The 19,863-nt window shown below is 41.4% G+C and overlaps 1 protein-coding gene across 3 annotated transcripts; it reads left to right on the top strand.

The window, feature by feature from the left end:
* Positions 1-456: 456 nt before the first annotated feature.
* On the top strand, positions 457-19,853 carry hmbox1b (homeobox containing 1 b). Of its 3 annotated transcripts, none has more exons than XM_020631500.3 (10): positions 457-739; positions 2,884-3,546; positions 6,550-6,635; positions 7,314-7,424; positions 10,140-10,293; positions 10,542-10,624; positions 11,100-11,195; positions 12,329-12,423; positions 13,636-13,719; positions 13,966-19,853. In XM_020631500.3, the coding sequence occupies exons 2-10, from the start codon at positions 2,888-2,890 to the stop codon at positions 14,107-14,109; spliced, it is 1,512 nt and encodes a 503-aa protein (XP_020487156.1). In that variant the 5' UTR covers positions 457-739; positions 2,884-2,887; the 3' UTR covers positions 14,110-19,853. The 3 variants fall into 3 exon arrangements, with proteins under 3 accessions (XP_020487156.1, XP_020487155.1, XP_020487157.1); XM_020631499.3 differs by having other exon boundaries at positions 464-739; positions 2,881-3,546; XM_020631501.3 differs by having other exon boundaries at positions 481-739; positions 2,881-3,546; positions 12,332-12,423.
* The last annotated feature ends 10 nt before the right edge of the window (positions 19,854-19,863 follow it).

The following is a 19,863-nucleotide window of genomic DNA, read 5'->3' as shown; positions in this document are numbered from 1 at the left end:
TATGATGAAATATGGCAAATTGTAATGTAGTAAAACTGCAAAAAAGTTTTAAAAAAAGTTAACAAGGTTTGACTTCTTCCCACTCCTTCGTCGGACATGTTACTTAAATAGCTTAGTGTCCAACATGTCTTCCTGCATTGCCTACCTTCCACTGTAATTATTTACTTTGTGACCTTTGCCTTTTGTTAGGATGGTCGGAATAAAAACAAAACAAAGTGTCTATAATCTCACGGGAGTGTCACACATGGTGTAAAAATCCAGTATGAACTGCAGACTGTAAATAACAGTGAGTGTAAATGAAACAGTGTATGGTATGAACCTGAAGTGTTCAGTGAGCAGCAGCAGGGTGAGGGAGTCAGGGCAGAGACATCCCCGTGGTCACATTAAAAACTGCATCGCCGTCTGTGATAACTGTAGATCAGTGAGCTCCCCCTTGTCTCTCTTGTCTCAGGGATTTGTAGTTTTTAGTGTAAAAGACGCCGCGGCGTGGTAAAGGCTTTTAGTGGGAGTTAAACTACAGTTCCCTCAGAGCTCCTCGGAGGTGTTAGTTGTCAATATGGCTGTTGTCAGACAGACAAAGCGGAGAGGCAAATAATTCGCCTCTGATTAGAAATCCTTGGGAAGGGGTCGGTCAGGGCACTGGAACCACATTGCTGTACAGTTTGGCTGCAGTGGAAGAGACAGCGGGTCTTTGCTCGACTTCTACATTTAAATGGTTAAGTGGACGATTTGAACCGAGGTAAGTCATGTACTCAGCTGTTTTCAACACTTACAGTCATGTTATTAATATCAAATGTTCGCTAGCCAGCGACGGCTGCTAACGTCGGCTAGTGCCAGCGTTGGCATGGCTAGCATGTTATGCTAATCATTACACAAGCACAATAACCACTCAAAATCTCCAATGTTAAGCTGACAACTGTCCTCTGTGATGCCCATGAAGAGTTGACAGCACAGCTGGGGCTGTACAGGAAACAGACATTATTTTGGTTAGAGAGTGGAGGCGAGCTGGCTTTGATTCTCTGTCACATCAGACATCGTCCGTCTGCTGCATTACAAACCTCTGCTAACGCTAGCTTTTTGGGCAAAGGGCGTGAAAGCTGGCATCACAAGTGACTTGTCCGCAGTCTTCAAAAGAGAGATAGATTTTAGCTCTCACTGCAGGCCTCATAGTCTGCAAAATGCATGAGTGAGAAAGAGATATCAGGAACTGTGTGCAGTTTTAGAAAACCACTGCCCAGTGAATGACTTTGGTGCACACTGGAGACATATTGATTCATGCAACCTGAACTATTCAGCCTTTAGGAAAGCGTCTTCTTTGCGTGCACGACAAATGTCAATGTTTAATTTAACAGATGGCGTTATCCGAGTGAATCTGTCTTTTCTCCACATGTGAGTTCCCCAAATGGTCCTGATGGTGATCAAAGCAGGATCAGTCATTAACTTTGTTTCTGTGTCTTCCTCTGAATAGCACGCTGGTCCAGTCTTTGCTTAGTGAAAACTAGAGGAAACTTGTGCAGGGCAGTGATTTATATTGAGGTTGCATCTTTGTCTACCCTGCAGCAGTTAACCTCTGCTCTATGTGTTTCTACCATTTTAAAAAAAACAAAAAGAAAAAAGAAAAACACCTTGAGCCAAAGTGAAAAGTGAACTCATTTGATATACTCAAGGTTGTTTGCATCACATAATGAGCCTCTGTAAGGCAGCACAACATGTCTCAGACTATTGAAGTTGTAGTGTGTGAATACAGTGCATTGATTTAGTAAACTATGATATTCTATTTGAAATAAACCGTCTCTCCATTGCATTTTAAATACAGTTTTGCTCATGCACTGGGACGGGGAACTGGGACTGTGATTGTAAATGATTTGCATTGTCAGTAAACTTGCTCATGAATAAGTGAAAAGACTAGTTAATGTTCACCAGTGCTCACAGTTAAGCTGCTCTCTGGTTAAGATGTAATGTATTTCTGCCCCCGTCAAAAAGAAGTCTCAGAATCTTTCTCCTCTTTCTAAACTTTGTTCTCACAGTCCTTTAACTGCTTGTTCGCACCATTTTTAGTTTCCTTCTTGATATCTTAGGATAGCAGTGCGTACAATAACATGATTTTTCTTTCCTGTCTTTTGCGAGCCGTAGAATAATGCAAATTCAGGAAAAAATGCCAGCGACCCCTTTTAAACCATTTATCATATCAGCATAGGTCGGCTGGTACAGAAGATGGAAACTCTGCCGCAGTCTGATTCCAGTTGCATTGATTTTGAGCACAGCAAATTGCTTATGAAAAAACATACAGCGTGGGTGGTGTGCAGAGCCGGGGATATATTGTAGCTCTTAAAGAACGGCAGTCAGAATGTTAAGATAGCATCAGCTGTCAAGGTGACTCTGGCACTCTGCGTGTTGCCTGCTGGTTCCCAAAAATAGCAGATTTTTATGCCCTGCCCCTCCCTCCCTTTTTCTTTCACACTTCTATCTCTTGCTCTTGTCTTCCTTTTCTTATCTGCTGCCTTTATTGTCCTCCAGCAATTCTTTCCTCTTTCCCATCCTCCCTGCAACTTTATTCCTTTAACTCCTCTCCGCGGCCGTTCTCTCCCTCACTCCTCTCTTCCAATCAATCTCATTTTTCTCACCATCTGCAACTGCATTCTTTTAAAAAAAAAAAAATGTTTTCCTACTTAATCCTCTCATTTCCTCCTTACCTCCACCATCCCTCCATCTGTCTCATTTCTCCCTGACTGTCTTTTGTTGCTCCTCCTTTCATTTCCCTCCTAGATATTAAACACCTACTTACTTCCCGTCCTTAACTTCCCTCCAGCATTTCCTGTTTCCTTTTCCTTCATCTTCTCTCTCCTCTGACTCTCACCTGTCTGTCTCTTTCTCATCCAGCAGCAGGATGTCTGAATTCAGTGAGGAGCCGCGCTTCACTATTGAGCAGATAGATCTGCTGCAGCGGCTGCGTCGCACCGGCATGACCAAGCAGGAGATCCTGCACGCACTTGACACTCTGGACCGGCTGGACCGGGAGCACGGTGACAAGTTTGGCCGACGCACCTCCTCTTCCTCCTCGTCCTCGTCCTCCTATGGAGTTGGCGGGGCAAACAACAACTCTGCCTCTAATAATACTACATCATTCAACAATAACAACACTGCCTCGGCAACCACCACCTCTTCCGTGTCATGCAATGGCAACAACAACAACGGCGAGGCCAGCACTAGTGACAACTCTGCAGCTGCTGCCTCTTCCACGACCTCCAAAATCTCCACAGCCACGCAGACGCAGTTTGGCAGTGGTGGGGGACTCTCACCATCTCAAAGCAACAGCTATGACACCTCCCCTCCTCCAGGGCCGCCACCGCCTTCAGCCATCTTGCCCTCGCCCGTCTCACTGGTGGCTCTATCACAAAACGGCCGGGATAGCCTGGCCGCCACACCCAACGGGAAGCTGTCTCCTCCGAGGTACCCGGTTAATAGCGCAGCTGCAGCGCGAGCGTTTGGGTTTGAAGCTACAGAAGAAGACCTGGACATCGATGATAAGGTGGAGGAGCTGATGAGGTCAGTAGTAAGAAGGGCGGAGAAACTTTCACTTGTAGTCATTTGTTCAACATAGTTTGGTTTAGCTTGTGAACATCAAACATGTTTAAGTATCTGTTCTGTGATTAAGAATGCCTCCTTTGATTAACTTGAAGACTTTTCTGTTTGAACACACACTGATTGAACACATTATGGTCATACTCATGATGAGCCATTCACAAAGTGCTCTTGTGTTTTAAAGATACGAGAAAGAACTAAAGCAGCTTCTTAAAAGAACCTCTAAAGCCGTTATCCATGTCTTCTGGAAACTGCTTCATTAGACGGTCCACTCTGAACTCAACCAAGCTCTGTAAAAAAAAAAAACCTAAGGTTTCATAGTTTATCTTTGCGCTAAGAAACAGTCATCGAGAAAACTTCTTCACCAAAAAGTTTATATATCGATCGATCACATTTCCACCAAACTCCTGAATACTTCCTGTCATTTTTTTGGGATGAGCTGCATGTGTGAATACAAACAGCCACATCTTTCCCTCAAAATGTACCGGGAATTTTTTCAGCTTTTTGCCCAGTACATTTTTTCGGTGTGAAGTGTGTTTGAGCTGATGTGAGAATGCAGCAGCAAATATAAGGAATATTCACTGTGAGCGAGGTTGAGGGGTTGGTGACGTTTGTATCCTGTGACCGGTGCACAACCGTGCGACCATAGACTGGATGCACGCGAACATTTTCTGACTACGTCAAGCTTTGATATAAGGCAACAATTCTAATAGCAGTGTGTGACTCTGTTGCTTTATCTGCCACTTCGGCGTCTCTTTTAAAGTCATGTCATGTGTCCTGAGCGCCAGCCCCCCCCCCCTCCTGTCAGTCTCCTGCTGTGAGATGCATGTGTGAACAAGCAACTCAAGAAGATTTCAGTTTAAATGAGTGCATACGTGAACACAGCTTGAGTTTGCCTTCTTGTCATTATTTTGTGCCTTTTAAAATACTTAATATTTAAAGGCAGTTGCTTTTTAATTGTTTGAATCGTTCAGATCAAGAGACGGAAAAATAACGACCCTCAAGGTGTACGATTGAACAAGACCCATAAAAGTGTCAGAACGGATACTGTCTTTTTAAGATTGTGGGCCAGGCTTCCATCAGTTTTTATTTAGCACAGGAGGGACCATGTGACAAACGTGATTTGAACATTTATCTTGTACAGCATGTTCTACTTAAAGCTCTACATCCTGTGGAGGAGATTTACACCACAGACACGAGCATAAAGGCGTTCCTGTTGAGATCATCACAATTACCAACAAAGATTCTGTTAGAGAAAATGTGCTCGATGATTGAAAAGCCTTAGGTTTCAATGTGACATTTCAAAGATGAGGAAGGATGAGAAACCTAAACACCAGGCAGACACATGAAATAAGATTCAGGGACACCAACAGTAACTTTAGGTTTAAATAGCATTCTTCATTATTTTAGCTCTGGATGGTTATTTGCTGTCCACATGTTGGCCATCTCCTCTCTTCTTCAAAGCCCTCTACCCTCTGCTCCGGCTGCCGTCCAGCCTCCCTTTATGTTCAGAATAAGAAAAGACATTAGAGCTCAGGCTCGATCCTCCTGCACTGCACTGGCTGTCCCGCTGCTCATTCATTCATTGCCGCCTCTGCATTAAATGACATGTCCTCTTTAGACAGCCCAAGAAGTTAAGAAGCGTTGAAAAGCCTGCATCCTCTCAGCCTGTACGGCTCTCTGGCATCTCTCTCTCGGCAGGGTTGTGGGGGCGTGACACGAGGTTTCAGCTTGTCGACAATTCCACTGTGCCCTTCAGATTTTTCTCTCTTTAAGTGCACATTTCCGTCTCTGCAGGGGTTCGGCCTTTGAGCTGGCATCCAGCACATCCCAACCCTCCCTCCCTCCCCGCCTCTCCTCCTCCTCCTTACTCCACTTCCCACTCTCCTCAGTCTTGTACAGCAGCTTGTGCTACATTGATTCACTTGTGTCGATACAAGCACCGTTTTTGAGCTCTAATTTTAGCTGCGCCACAAGAGGCTAGTGTGGAGGATATTGATGCTGTATGTTAAGAGTTGTGACGCATTTTAGTTTAGAATATGCGAGCAGTCGGTGCACTCGGGGCTTTGATGAGATCTCCATTTTGACTCTTTCTTGGAACATGACTCATTTAAAGGATGTTGTAAATATATGGTTTGAGTACCAATGCTGTTGAAGTGTGGTGGCGGTAGGCCCCGAATGGGGATACAAAGTATGCACAGTAAGAAATGAAGCTAGGACTGTCATACACTTGTGGAAGTGTATGTTAGTGTATGTTGCTGGGTATGTATAAGGGGTCTGGGCTGGAAGCCAGAAAGCAGGGTGGGTACACTGTGTGACTGCACATGTTCACTCAGCGCCCTCCATCCCTGCAAGTCTGTGCATGGTTTATGTTTTCCCCCTGCCAAGGACTAAAATGGAAACATGTTCCCCAGATAGGAAATATAGATGACTAGATAGTGGCTCAGTTCAATTCACTTCACACAGTCGTCGCCTTTGTGTTTCTCCGAGATGCAAAACTGATTACAGCAGCCATAAAAAAGGAGCATAACATCGATAGTGTCGTCGAATGCGCAGCCGGTTAAAATGGAGCCTCGGTTATGCTGACTCCAATCAAAAGATGGAAGACAAAATATAAAACTTGAATAACATTAATGAGTGTTTGTTCAATACACCAATCAGATGATCTGAACTTGTTTTAAAGTGACTCTAGTGACGAAAGCATACAACACTCAAGCTTTGATGTTAATGCTATGCAAATGATGAAGCACCAAATTTAAACATTTTTATGTTACATAAAAAAGAAATTCAAGTCCTTGTTCTTTACAAAAACTGCATTGCTCTTCCAAACTCTTTTCTTTTGCTATTATTGAGGTGCTTTTGAACTCGTCCCCATCTTCATCAGGGCTTCCTATGTGTCAAATATCAGCTTTGTTTTCAGAATGTGCAGCTGACATTAGTTTACAGTGTTGCTGTGCTGTCACACAGGAGGGACAGCAGCATGGTGAAAGAGGAGATCAAAGCCTTCCTTGGAAACAGGAGGATCTCTCAGGCAGTGGTGGCACAAGTTACAGGTACGAAGAAATACTGACACGCTGTGTGTGTGAAACCATGCTGTTGTTGTTAGGTGTTTTCCTTTGCAGAAATACTGACTTTATGGTTCTCAAAGTAAAGTCATTTTCAGTGTGCCATGGATTATTGATTTCTTTTCGTGGTATGTTCCTGCAACCATGCGCACCTGAGAACATATAGGCTGTGTACTGGATACCCTGTTGGCCATTTAGAGTGAACATGTATCCAACTAATGGAAGAGTGATGTTGAAACCTGAAACCTGAGAACAGACGTCTCATGTCCAGGTCTTAAACTTGTAAGAGAAACAACATTTCCATATGTATAGGTTATGGGTTTAAAAAATGGATGTTACTTTTTTAAGGTTGTAATGTACAGTAATTTAACAGGAGAATTATAACCAACACAAATAATGTCAGTCAAAATGTTTTCCTATTATCCTTTACAAACCAAGTATATACTATTCAACAAGACAGCACTAGTCCCATGAAATATCAAGCCACCAGGAGATGAACGTTCATGTACCCGATGGTGTTTCTGTGGCTGCAGCTTGTGAAGAAGAAAAAATGTCTCCCTAAAGTATCCCTTCTCTCAAACTCTTCTAAAGCTGGACTACAGATGGTCACAAAGCCTGATGCAAGAAAACACTAATGTTGTCACTTGATCTCTGGCTGCTTTCCAGGCATCAGCCAGAGCAGGATCTCCCATTGGCTGCTGCAACATGGCTCCGACCTGAGTGAGCAGAAGAAAAGGGCCTTCTACCGCTGGTACACGTTGGAGAAAACAACCCCAGGTACACCAGAGTCTTTTCCTGTCTGCACTGCTCCCTCCTGACTCTCTGGGTAAAGTTTTTAAAGATGATCTGTACAGATAGGTCTGGAGAGCCCATCACGGTCTGTGTGTAAAGCCTGAGCTGTGTCTCACACTACAGTTAGCTGTAACTAAAGTGCAATGCAGCTGTAGCCACTTCATTACCTGTACAAATGCAGCCACAGGGTTTACCAGCACCGGGATGACGTGCAGGGAGAGTTAAAAGCCACTTTGCTTTTTTAAAATGAATTAAATCAGGTAGTCATGACCGGCTCAAAGGCTATGGCATAGAAAGGGAGAGGCACCAAAATAACAGTTAAATGCTAGTTTATTTACTAAAACATACATTACATTTCTAAAAGAGAAGAGGTTAAGATGTCAGAAGAGTCAGTAGTGTAAGTGAATCGGTGTGTGAAAAAATTTATTGTCCATGTGTTTTGCATAGAAAAGGAAGACGAAGTTACGAGACAAGTTGCATACAGAAAGTCTCCCCGAGCAGACTTAAGCTGCTTTCATAATGACTGTGCACATCAGGCCAAGGTGTTCTCAGTCAGGCTGACTTGACAGCCACACTTACCAATTACATGTACCTGCTACACAAGAGAAGAAGAAGACACAACCTAACTGGACACAGGGCCGTCACACGCAGGAATGTCTTTGTCACAATGGTTTCATTCTCATCAAGATAAATCAATGTTTGTGAAATCCTTCAGTGGGGCTTCTACCATGTGTGTGCGCGCATTGTTTTCATGCAAGTAGTGCAAGTAGTAATAATGTTTTCTCCTCCCTAACTGTTGTGACCGTGTCACTAAACATTCACCCCGTCTCCAGCATCACAAGCTTCACCTTCTAGATTTATGCTTCACAAACAGAAAACCAGGCAGCTGTTCTCATTGTCAACACAAATAATGACAACAAACTGTCTGGGAACTACCACTAATGCAACCAATCCATATATAAAGACATCAAAGACAGCAACAGTAAAGTGGTTGCCATGGCAATCATAGCAGGTAAACTGATTTGTTTAAATCACAAACCAATGGATTTTTGTGTTGCTTGAGGAATATAAATGGATTATGATTGGCCTGTCAGTTTTTGTCTAACCTTCTTGTTAAGAAGGGTTCAGATTTCAGGTACTATCACCATAGAGGGGGCATCGGGTCAGGATGCAGGAATCCAACAAGACTTGATTTTTATGTAACAGGTTTATTTCTTTTCAAGTTAGGTGAATCATAAGGGTAACATAAGACACACATGGGATTGAACATCCATGCTGAAAGACAAAATAAAATACTATTAGTACAATAAAAGAGCAAATTACATTACTTTCTGAAATGAATTAATGATAAATAAAGTACTTACGATGGACTAAATAGTAACTAAAAGAGGAGTGAAAACTACCTTACCATTGCTGAACTGCTGCCCCATGTGAGGATGAAAACATGACTGTAAGGGAGTGCAGTCTTAAATCAGGAGTAGGCAGGTGAATTCAATCTAATTAATTAGTGCCAGAGTGCAAACAACAACCAATCAAGGGGGAGAGGAGAAAGTGAGAAACCAGGAAGTGTACTAAAGGAGGTGCAGTAGGAAAAAAGAGGAAGTGAAAGGAAACAAAATAGTGAACAAATAGTGATCTTTACTACACTTCTTACTGAATCTATTCAAGATTCAATTTATTGTCACTTCCATGATCAACTCTCAGCATACATGGGAGCGGAATGCGGCTCTCGTCAAATCAGGCATGTTGAGAAGGACTCGACACTCAAATGTCAAGAATTCAAGAATTATAACTCTCATATCAGAGTCTAATGTTTACAAATTCCAGTTTAAAGGCAAAGCCCAGTGTCATGTCTTGGGTCTACACCTTTCTGTCTTTTTACACAGGTGTCTGGCTTCTGGCACAAAGTAAATAAACCTTAACTCTTGCTTAACCAAATGGTTTAATCTTGTTGTTGCAGAAGCAAAAAAAAAGTTTTGCACGGTCAAAAGATAAGTCTGTTGTCTTACACGACCTTCCAAACTTGGCTGTAAACAGTTAACAGGAGCTCCAGAGAGGGCTCAACATCATACTGGTACGTGAATGCATGTGTGCGCTGTATCAACCTATAGTCAGGCAGCAGACATTCCACGCCTTGTCCTCTGCGGCATGTTTCTCGGTGGAGCCCTGCCAACAGCGACAGCAGAGGAAAAGTGCTCCATGCTATTTATGGCCAAACTGAGCCCGGCCCAGCTCAGCTCAGCCCACGATGCAACCACTCCTCCGTCACTGCTGCAGGGAGAACTGATTCTCCATTCATACTGTTCTGATGAGCGGGACAGCCGCAGGGCAAACTATTTATGGCTTTTTCAAATGTGCGTGTCAGATAAAATAATTACGGCCGACTACACATAAATCTGAACTTATAGCTTCCTTTAAAGACTTTGAGAGGAAGTGAAGCCTGGTCTTTTCTGCTGTGGTGATGAGTTAGCAGAGTCTTTGTCAGCACTCTGTAGTTCAGTTTATAATCAGAATGTATTTGGCGACTTGCATTGTTGTATACATTTTCATACATTTGATTGCTCTTCTCAGTTTATCCGTAAAGCCATCACAGTTTGTGAACACACGTTAGGCCTAACACTTTATGCAGCTTGACCTTTTACAGCTCGTATGCCATCTTCAGTTGTAACACATCAGTATTTCTTCTGCATCCTTCCCAAGGGGCCACTCTGAACATGCGGCCAGCACCATTACCCATGGAGGAGATGGAGTGGAGGCAAACCCCGCCCCCTCTCACCACTGCCCCTGGTACCTTCCGGCTGCGCCGAGGAAGCCGCTTCACTTGGAGGAAAGAGTGCCTGGCTGTGATGGAGAGGTGAGTGTGGGAGGAAGAGGCAGAGGGCAGTAAATGAAAGCTGATAAACAAAAACGTGTTTCTGTTATTTCCTCATGGAGTTGAAACATGTAAAGGCTGGACAATGAGCCTGTGTCTCTCGCCACTCAAGTCTCAATATTGGCTTGGTTGTACCGGATACATAATAAATGCAGTAGCTCAAATTTGTTGACATCGCCCTTGTTGCAGTCAAATTAATTTAATCAGTGTGACTCTGCTGCTATTTATAGCTACTTCAACGACAACCAGTACCCAGATGAGGCCAAACGGGAAGAGATAGCAAACGCCTGCAACGCTGTCATTCAGAAACCAGGTAAAACTTTGTGTACCACACAACACAACTCTTTACTAAGACATTATATCATGAATAAAATATGAAATTACTAAGTATAAATATTGCTGCATATTATTCTAAAGATTGAAAAAAGAAAGAAAAAAGATATGCACTTCCTTAAGTGGGTGCTGGATCAAAAAACACAAACCGGTAAAAAGAAGCAAACAAGGAGCTGCTGTTTGAAGGGTTTATTGACAATGGACGTTTTGAGCCAACATGCTCTTTCTTAGACTTAAAAATATTTGTGTGTTGCACATCTTAAATAAACATAGACATTCACGTCCTGACCCAACACAGCTGAAATTGATCGTTTTCTAATCAGGTACTAGAGAAAAACAACCGTCTGCCTCCCATCCATCATTATTTGATCTGCTTCCTATTTAAGTTTTGAAATTTTCTGTATAACAGATAAGTGACTCAATAATCTTGAGATTTTTCATTTGGTTTGTTTCAGGAAAGAAGCTGTCGGATCTCGAGAGGGTAACATCCCTGAAAGTTTACAACTGGTTTGCCAATCGTCGCAAAGAGATCAAGAGACGGGCTAACATTGGTAAAGTGGCTCTGGTGTGGGAGCATACATTATTGATGAGATTGTTCACTGCTCATTTAATGACATCTCTTTGTGTTAATATGACTTTTTATATTGATCATAGCTGATGACAGCAATGATAACAATTTTCTTATGTGTTGATTTGCTTACCATCGATTCATACTCGTATCATATTGCTATGACAACCAGAATTTTGACTTTTCAGCAACTTATTTACATTTCTATGCATTATGTTTTGTTCAGTCAGATAACTCACCTTTGTATTTGTTTAAAATCATTATTGCAGCAGCAGATCATAGTTTGTGTTTGGCGTCTAGGCTCCGACCTCATCACTCCTTGCCGTCTTAATTTACATGCAGAAATTTGAGGAGTGATGTGATGATATCTTAAACTTGGAGCCTACAGGTGGATGCTGGGAAGGTGGTGATGGTGGATCTGAGTGAGAGTGCAGAACTAGTGCAGGTCAAAGCTGGTGTTGAAGAGCAGTGGCAGCTTAAATAGTCAGCTAAATGGAAGGAGGTGTTGTCGGGTGATTGTGGACAATGACACATCAAGTGTGAAATCAGTGCAGCTTGACTTGTCTGTCTGAACTAGCTCGGAGGCGCCGCCTCGTTTGTTTCTTTTAGCAAACAATTTAATGAATTTTTTCCTTATGCCGACTATCTTAACCATTTACCCATTCTTATTCATATTTGCTCTCTTATTTTGCTCACACTGACTATTTACACTTTTATGTTCTCTTGCCCACTAGTATTCATGCTCTCTTTATTGGAACGCCTAGTGTTCAGGTGATACAGCTGACTACACGTCAATATCCACCCAGAGGCCAGCTGTCCCGTTTATGGGTTGTTAGTCTATAATATTTGTGAAATTGATATCTTAAGAATCTTTCAGAGTAGGCTCAGAGTTACCACTTGTCAGTCTGTTGGTATTATGGTAGTATGTAAAAGATATTACACAGCTGTACTTAATAATGTCCCCAATAACTCTTCATGTTTAGGTTTAATCTTGGTGTCAGATTGTAATCTTCCCTTGTAGTCCTGGCTTGGAATCGCTGCTCTTAAGTGCGTAGTGATGGATATTTCTTTTTATTTATTCAACGTAAATCTAATAATCCATCCTCTTCCTCCAAGAAGCCACAATCCTGGAGAGTCATGGGATAGATGTCCAGAGTCCAGGGGGACACTCGAACAGCGATGACATCGATGGGAATGACTTCTCAGAGCAGGTAGAGAGCGATAAAGAATCCCCAAAGACACATAAAACCAGATTTATGTTTCAGACAATCCTGTGAGAGATTTAAAGGACAGGTAACATCTCTTTCTGTTGCAGCTTCATGATTAATTGTAGTGTCATACATTCATTGATATGTTTCCATTGTTTTGATGAATTAGCTTCTTGCCAACCATTTGCATCCATTCTTTAGACAGTACTGGGAGGATGGATGCATAGTACACACCTTTTCTTTCAAATAAACAATACATTTGTAGACTAACTAAAACTGTTTCCATATCTTTGAAGTTGTGTTGAGATTTGAAATCAATAGCTTGTGGTGCTTATTTGAGGATGAACCATCTGGCTTGGCTTGCACAGAACTGTTGTCAAATGTAAACAATAAGACAAGAAACAACAAATTTACAAATATATCCGTCCCAGAATATAGAAATCATTTACTTTTATTAAAGGTCACATATTATGCAAAACACACTTAATCTTTTTTTTCCAACACTAGCATGTGTCCCTAGTCTATCTACAAACTCGCCCAATTATAAGAGAAGTCCATCCACTCCGTCTTTTGCCTGCTCCACTTTTCAGAAAATGTGTGCTCAAACAGGCTGTTTGGAGATTTCCCTTCATGACATCACAAAGGGCAGTAACCCCTCCCCCAGGTGGGTGACACTGCCACAGCTAGGTGTTTGTTCTGCCCTCTGAGTCTGCTTTCTCAAACAATAGGGCATGAGAGAGAGGGGGCGTGGTCAGACACAGCTCATTTACATATTTAAAGGTACAGACACAGAAACAGTCTGTTCTAAGCAGGGCTGAAATAGAGAGGTTTATGGTCATGATCAAATACAGGATCAGAGTGGATTTAGAACAAGAAACACCACAGACATGGGGAGCTCTGAGAATTATTTAAACTGGTGACCTTTAAGACAATTGTGGCCGTAAACTCAAAGTGATAAACAAGAGTTTGAACTGTCTCTTGTTTTGCACACGATGGAAACTGTCCCATCGAGTAGAGGCTACTGAAAGTATATAGAGATAGTTTGAATTTCTGTCTAATGTGGAATGAATATGCCCTGCAGTGTTGTCACCTGCTCTTCTGAGATGGACAAGTGTGAGAGAAGACTAATACATGTTGTTCTGAAGATTTAGAATGACTTTGCATTCCCCAATGTTTTTCTTAATCATAGTCAATTTCTTATTCTGTTTCTTCAAGGCATGTGACCTGCCTTATTTTGACAAGAGACCTCTCAGTCGACCTTTCAGCCTTTACCGACTGGAGCCCACCTCGCCAACACAGGTACATCCACACACAGAAGTATGTCAGTACAAGAACACAGCACATGCAATTCTAGAGACATTTGTTTCTTTGTTATCTGGGTCGAATTTTCTCAGTTTTTTGCCATTAATTCTAATCAGAATCCCATTAATTGTGCTGCAGCATATCTCTGTAGCTGTTGTAGTTTTCCATTACTGTCCAAAAGAAGGTATAGGAAAACTCAAAGATATATTCAAAATGTATTCCATCTTTCACTCCACTTAACAGGATGAGGGTGCAGCACACAGCGAGCACCAGGACCCCATCTCTTTGGCTGTGGAGATGGCCGCGGTCAACCACACCATCCTGGCCTTGTCCAGAACCGGAGGGGTCCCCAACGACATCAAGACCGAGTCCCTGGAGGACGAATGAACTGCACAGGAACTGGGATGGAGGAAGGGGACGAGTGATATGACGAGGAGTGGGAAAAGGTGGGAAATGCTGAGCTTGAAAAAAGAAAAGAAAGACCAAATAATGTTACTTAGTAAACCTTTTGAATCTGTCCCTCAACCTGCCACTTGCTAACGGTTCCATCTCTCTCGGCCTCCCTCCTCCCACAAAGTTCGTGTAAACAGTTATTACATCCTATCCCCACCCAAACCCCTACCAAACTGAAACAGCTGGCGGATCTCCTCTGATCTCTGAGAAAATGTCCAGCAGAAATAAGAAGGTTGGCAATCCAGGCCCTTTAATCCTCAAGAGGGTGGTCCTCGGCTTGGATTGTGTCTCCCAGGAACTCCCCTCACTCCACTTTATACACTCTCTCCTCACAGGATACCTCTAATCTCTCCTCTCCCCATCCCCTTACCCCCTCTCCTTCCCTCTCAAGCCTTGTTCTCTGAGCCAATCCTCAGTCTATTAAACCTCAGCGTCAACCTCAGAAAAAAATAAATCACATGTATATATGATATATATATGGTTCTAATGGTTCTCAGTCACACTCACCTCATGGTGTGCTATCTACCTACCTACATACTCCTCAAAATTCACCTTCTTCATTGTGCAATTCATAAGTAGAGCAGCCTCCAGCCGTTGTCCAGGGAAAATATGGACTGTTAGGGTTTAATTCTCTCCTTCTCCTGCACAGAGGCGGTCAGACAAGACATCTGCAAACCAAACAATCCAGTTACTGTCTTCTACAGAGGACCTGCTGTTGAATGAAAACCTCTGACAAGTCAGAAAGAAAGAAATAGCCTTAATGTCATACACATATGTACACTATTACTGCATACGGTTTATATACAACCCGTTCTTTCCCTGACAGTACGTTTAAATGCCAGATTAAAGTAAGGTATATATTCAACAGCAGCAGTGGTTTAAGTGTCGCCTACATTTGCCTCTGTAAAAACATTTGTCTTTTGGACTTAAAACAATCATACAAGGCTCAACAGTGTGGTTCCAGAAGTAAAAATCCTGTTCATTTTCTCCATAGTGGATTTGATTATTAGCCATAATGTCATAACCATCCATGGTAGACTCACCACGAGCTGCCTGTGTGTAAAACGATGGTATATGCTCCTTTGTTTTATGATTAACATGGTTTATCCGCAATATAGTGGAAAAGAACTACACTACCCACGATCATCTCAGAGTGTCACAACAACGTCTCTGATTGGTGGAGCTCGCTGTATGGCGCTGTATGAGAACGGATAGTTTCCCTGGCAGGTTAGCTGTTTAGTTAGCTAAAACAAAATGTTCTAAAAGCCTTGTTATGTCACAGTGAATGTAATTTACATATTCAACAACACACACTAAAAGATAGTACAACCCTCAACAATGATTAAAGTTACATTCAAGAAGAAGAGATATCATTCCCAATGGATTGTGGGATGGGTAGTTCCCTGACTCTAGAAGAAAATGATGTACACAGTCTTGTTGTTCCATTGCCTTTTCGACTGTTCCTGCCGTTTTGGCATTGAATCAAATGACACTATAGTACACTAAGTATTGGTAGCTGCTTGTCTTGGTTACAGGCGTCAGTCACTTAATTAAAGGATTTTGTGAAATGTCAATGGGGGATTTGAATGGGGAAATTTACTTCTGGAACTAGAGCCGCCGAAAAAGTGGGCGGTCACTGTTCTGAGCTCTATTGCCTTGATATTTAGTCTCCCAGTGACACTGTCATGTAGTACTCAAGGCTACGAGAATCAATGTGATAATCAAGCAAACTTAAGCTATATAATAAGAGGGAATCGTGCTTTGTTTAAATGTCATAAATGCCAAAGGAAAATATGCTTGGAGCTAAAAGCTAAGAGGCTTAGCAAAGATTTAACCTGAAGAATTGTGTCTGCAATCATCCAAAGTGATTTTTATTGACAGTTCTGGCGTATGTAGAGATTGTTTCTCTTGCAAAGAGAAGCCTCTTGAGCCGGCGTGGAGTCACATGTGGGGTTGAAACTGAAGCAGGCCTGTATCAGTAAAGATAGGTATTAGCAGCCAGATGTTTAATGATCAAATTCCTAAGCTATTTGCGACTTGTTCTGTGACGCTGCCTCTTTATAATGGCCTAAAGAATGTGCTTTCAGAAGATAATTTTATCCCTGTGTGTATCAAAGCAGACTAAATCCACATGGAAGTCAATTAGAAGAACTTTTAAGGTGATGTTTTTATTTAGTCTATAATAGCCTCAAAGGTAAAATAACCACTTTGAAGGAGGTCAAAGACATTTGAAGTGGTGATAATGGACAAAAGAAAAGTCCTTCACACATCTATTCCATAAGACAGATGTGTAGGAGAGGAATGTGTCCATCAAATATGTGGGAAATCTTCCACATTTCTTTAACCCAGGTATACATTTTCCAAAACCACCTTTGACATAATACAATCATAAAGTCATAAGAAGAGACAAAGTGCTGTGTTCCTTCAAGGTAAAGGTCCTGTTCCTCAACATCACTAATCGTTAAGGTTCCTTCACTGATATCATGTCACATTTGGTCAAACGGTGAACAAGTTGAATAAACAGTTCAGGGGGAAAACAGGCTCATTCATTTTCCTGCCATGTTTGATGAGAAGATTGATGTCACACTTCATGTCTGTTGGTTCAAACTAAAGTTGCAGTCTGGAGAATGTTAACGTAGCATGAAGACCGGAAGGGAAAAAATGTCGTCTGACTCAGCCCAAAGGTAGAATATCCGCTCTAACACATCTCAAGTACAGACGTAAACAAGTCATATTTTTAATCAAGCCATACAAAAGGAGAAAGTTTAAGATTGCCATGTTGTTGTTTAATGGATTGATAAAGAGCTGGGATATTTTGTGACAGGACACAATGACTTCCTGTGTCTTTTTTTATATTATAATGTGCTTTTCTGGGGGTCTTGTGAAAGACATTTTTTACTTCTGGCTTTTGCTTTTAAGCAGAGCCAGAAGCAGATGACCCAGCTGAACACGACAGCTTTTCTATTGTATTATATCGTGGAAGTGTAGAAGTGTTGCTTAGGGATTTTGTTTACATTAGAAAGTCCAACGCTTGACGTTCCTCGTTTCCCAAAGTCTTCATGCGAAGCAAAGGTAACTTTCTCCACACTGTAGCTTCATGTTAAAGGAGCAATATGTAACTCTGACACCTAGTGTATAAAATGGGTATCAGTTACATATGAACCAGTTTGCTTACCCACATACATCGCTGGACATACTGGCTGCTGCATTGTTGACAGAGAAACCAGCACTTCAACACAGCATGTTTCCTTAATATCTGATGATAAAGGTCATTTAATGATTTAATTCAGTAAATATCACACGTATTAGATCTTTAAGCATTCAGACATTAGAGTGGTATCGATCTTCTCACTTAAAGTCTTGGCATGAAAGCAATAGTTTGACATTTCCCATAATGATACATTATTGCTTTACAGGAACCCCCTGGCTTTATGATGGTTTTGGAGAATGGGGAAAATATTCTACAAGCAGGATTAAACAAAGCAAAGTACTGTGTTTAAAAAAAAAAAAGTCCCATGTGGACATCTGTGAGGTATGAAATAAACGTGTATCTTGATCCTGCTTGTAGAAAGGCCTCCGCTCCTGGGTTCTATTCTTGTAAAGCTCTATTTAAATCTATTGCTCCTGTGTGTTTGAAGCTGACAATACAGTGAGTCAGTATTGGGACCTGTGTTAAAAAAAAGAAGGTTTGAAAGATAAAAACCAATATGTATTTATACTCATTTTTTAATGGTAATGTACAAAAGAATGAAATATGTTTTAACATGATTTCCTTTTCTTGTTAAATTAATCATGCTTTATCATTTTACTTGTTTTTTGTTCTATTATCATTTGAACTGTATTGTGCTGTTGTGTCATCCTTTATTTGGCTGCACAACAGTCCCTCCCGCTGTGTTCCTGAGGTAGAGAGCTCATTTTTGAAAAGATAAATGATAATGCACCTTATTAACAATCACTGTCGACTAAGCTAAAAATGTAACCTTCCTTCCTCTGAGCTTTTGCCTTGGAGGAGCAAATGTCAAATATACAATTGTTGGGCTGGTGTGAAACAACATGTCAGTACAGCTGCTTCACACGCCTTATCAAAGTCAAACAAAGCCCAATATCTGAGGCCCTCTACTTCAAATAACGCCATGCCAAACACCACTCTTGAATACAGACTTTATGCCTTAGAGATCTTATTGATGACAGATGAAATAACCTGGACCCGACCGATATGAGATTTTTGGGACCGATATTGGGGGGAGAAAAAAACGTGATATATCAGTCGATATCTTTCATAACTCTATGTTTGATCTGTAGAGATCAATAGATTTACATATACACATTTCGTGCGTTGATCTGCCAAATTCAGTTATCCAACATTTGTGGAAAAGATATACATAATAAGGTAGACAAGATGGTTATTCAACTGGAAAGTAGTTACTCATGTCCATGCGTCACCGCTTGACATTCTGGAGAGTGATCATGCTTGTTGTAATCCAGATAGTGCCCTCTGCTGCTGACAGCTAGCAAGAGAACTGCTAGTGTAATACAGTGAAACTCAAATGAAATGCTATTTGACTGGTAAATAAATCTAGTAATATCAGCGCATATCTGCGTACAAATTAGCCGATACCAATAGTCACCGGATATGCTAATATTGGCCGATATTATTGGCTGGCCAATTAATCGGTCGGGCTCCAGACATAACCTAAGTCATTCTACGAATCTGACTCTAAACCGCTTTGTAAGAACATGCAATGTTGACTTCTGTCTCGGTCCATTGACATAATGTCAGATTTATCCGAAAAACAACAGGATAGTGTTACGATTACTTGCTTTCATAAAATGTGCTCCATGTCATGAACTGTACCAATACTCAGGAAAATGGCCGAGATTGAACTGAGGAGCACACTGACTGCATGACGACTGACAGAAATCTACATTTTAATTCTAAAAACAAAACAGGCCAACACAGTTTTTGGATCAAGAGTTTGGCGTTTGGTGTGGCGTTCTCTCCTTTGACAAAAATATTTATTGGAAGTTTACGAATTGGGAAATGATTGGTGTGAAGAAAGAATAGACCACAAAGAATGCATTTAGAGATTATGTTTCTCTCTATAAGACACTTTTAAATTATTTGCCTTCGTGTTTTTAGAGATGCCATGGCCCAATTAGCTAGCAAGTTTTAATGCAGCAGTATTTTATGTGAGCGTTAGAGTTTGACAGAATGGGAGCGAAGCTTCAGGTGCTCAACAGTTTGGACTCTGTACTTTGTCAAGAGACTACTTGAAACAGATTTTTCTAAACAGGAAACTGAGACGGTTTTCCCCACCCGGTGTCATGTATACTCAAAGTGGTAGTGCTTACTATGATGGGGTGTGTCCTATTGTGGTGTCAGGGTCAACATGTCTACATGTCCTTCTGTGTTCCCAGTGAAAACACCATCAACTTCATCCAAATATAGCTCTGAGAGGACTGAATGCTCTTTTATCAATCTCAACTCTAGTTATGTTTCAAATTACTGTATTGCCCATTTCAGAATTTAGTGCCTTTTTTGGACAGTAGACTGTTCTGTAATTAAGATGTAGTATATATACATTTTTTTGTACAGTTTCTTTGTTCATTTTTTTAACTTGTGTTTATTTTAGTATGATATATATAATGTACAAGAGAATAAAGCTATATCAAAGAGACTTTTTCTGA

The sequence above is a fragment of the Labrus bergylta genome, chromosome 15 (genome assembly GCF_963930695.1).
Source record: "Labrus bergylta chromosome 15, fLabBer1.1, whole genome shotgun sequence".
In the NCBI taxonomy this organism is placed as follows: Eukaryota; Metazoa; Chordata; class Actinopteri; order Labriformes; family Labridae; genus Labrus; species Labrus bergylta.
The sequence above is the reverse complement of the archived record's forward strand: the minus strand, read 5'-3'. Positions and strand labels throughout refer to the sequence as shown.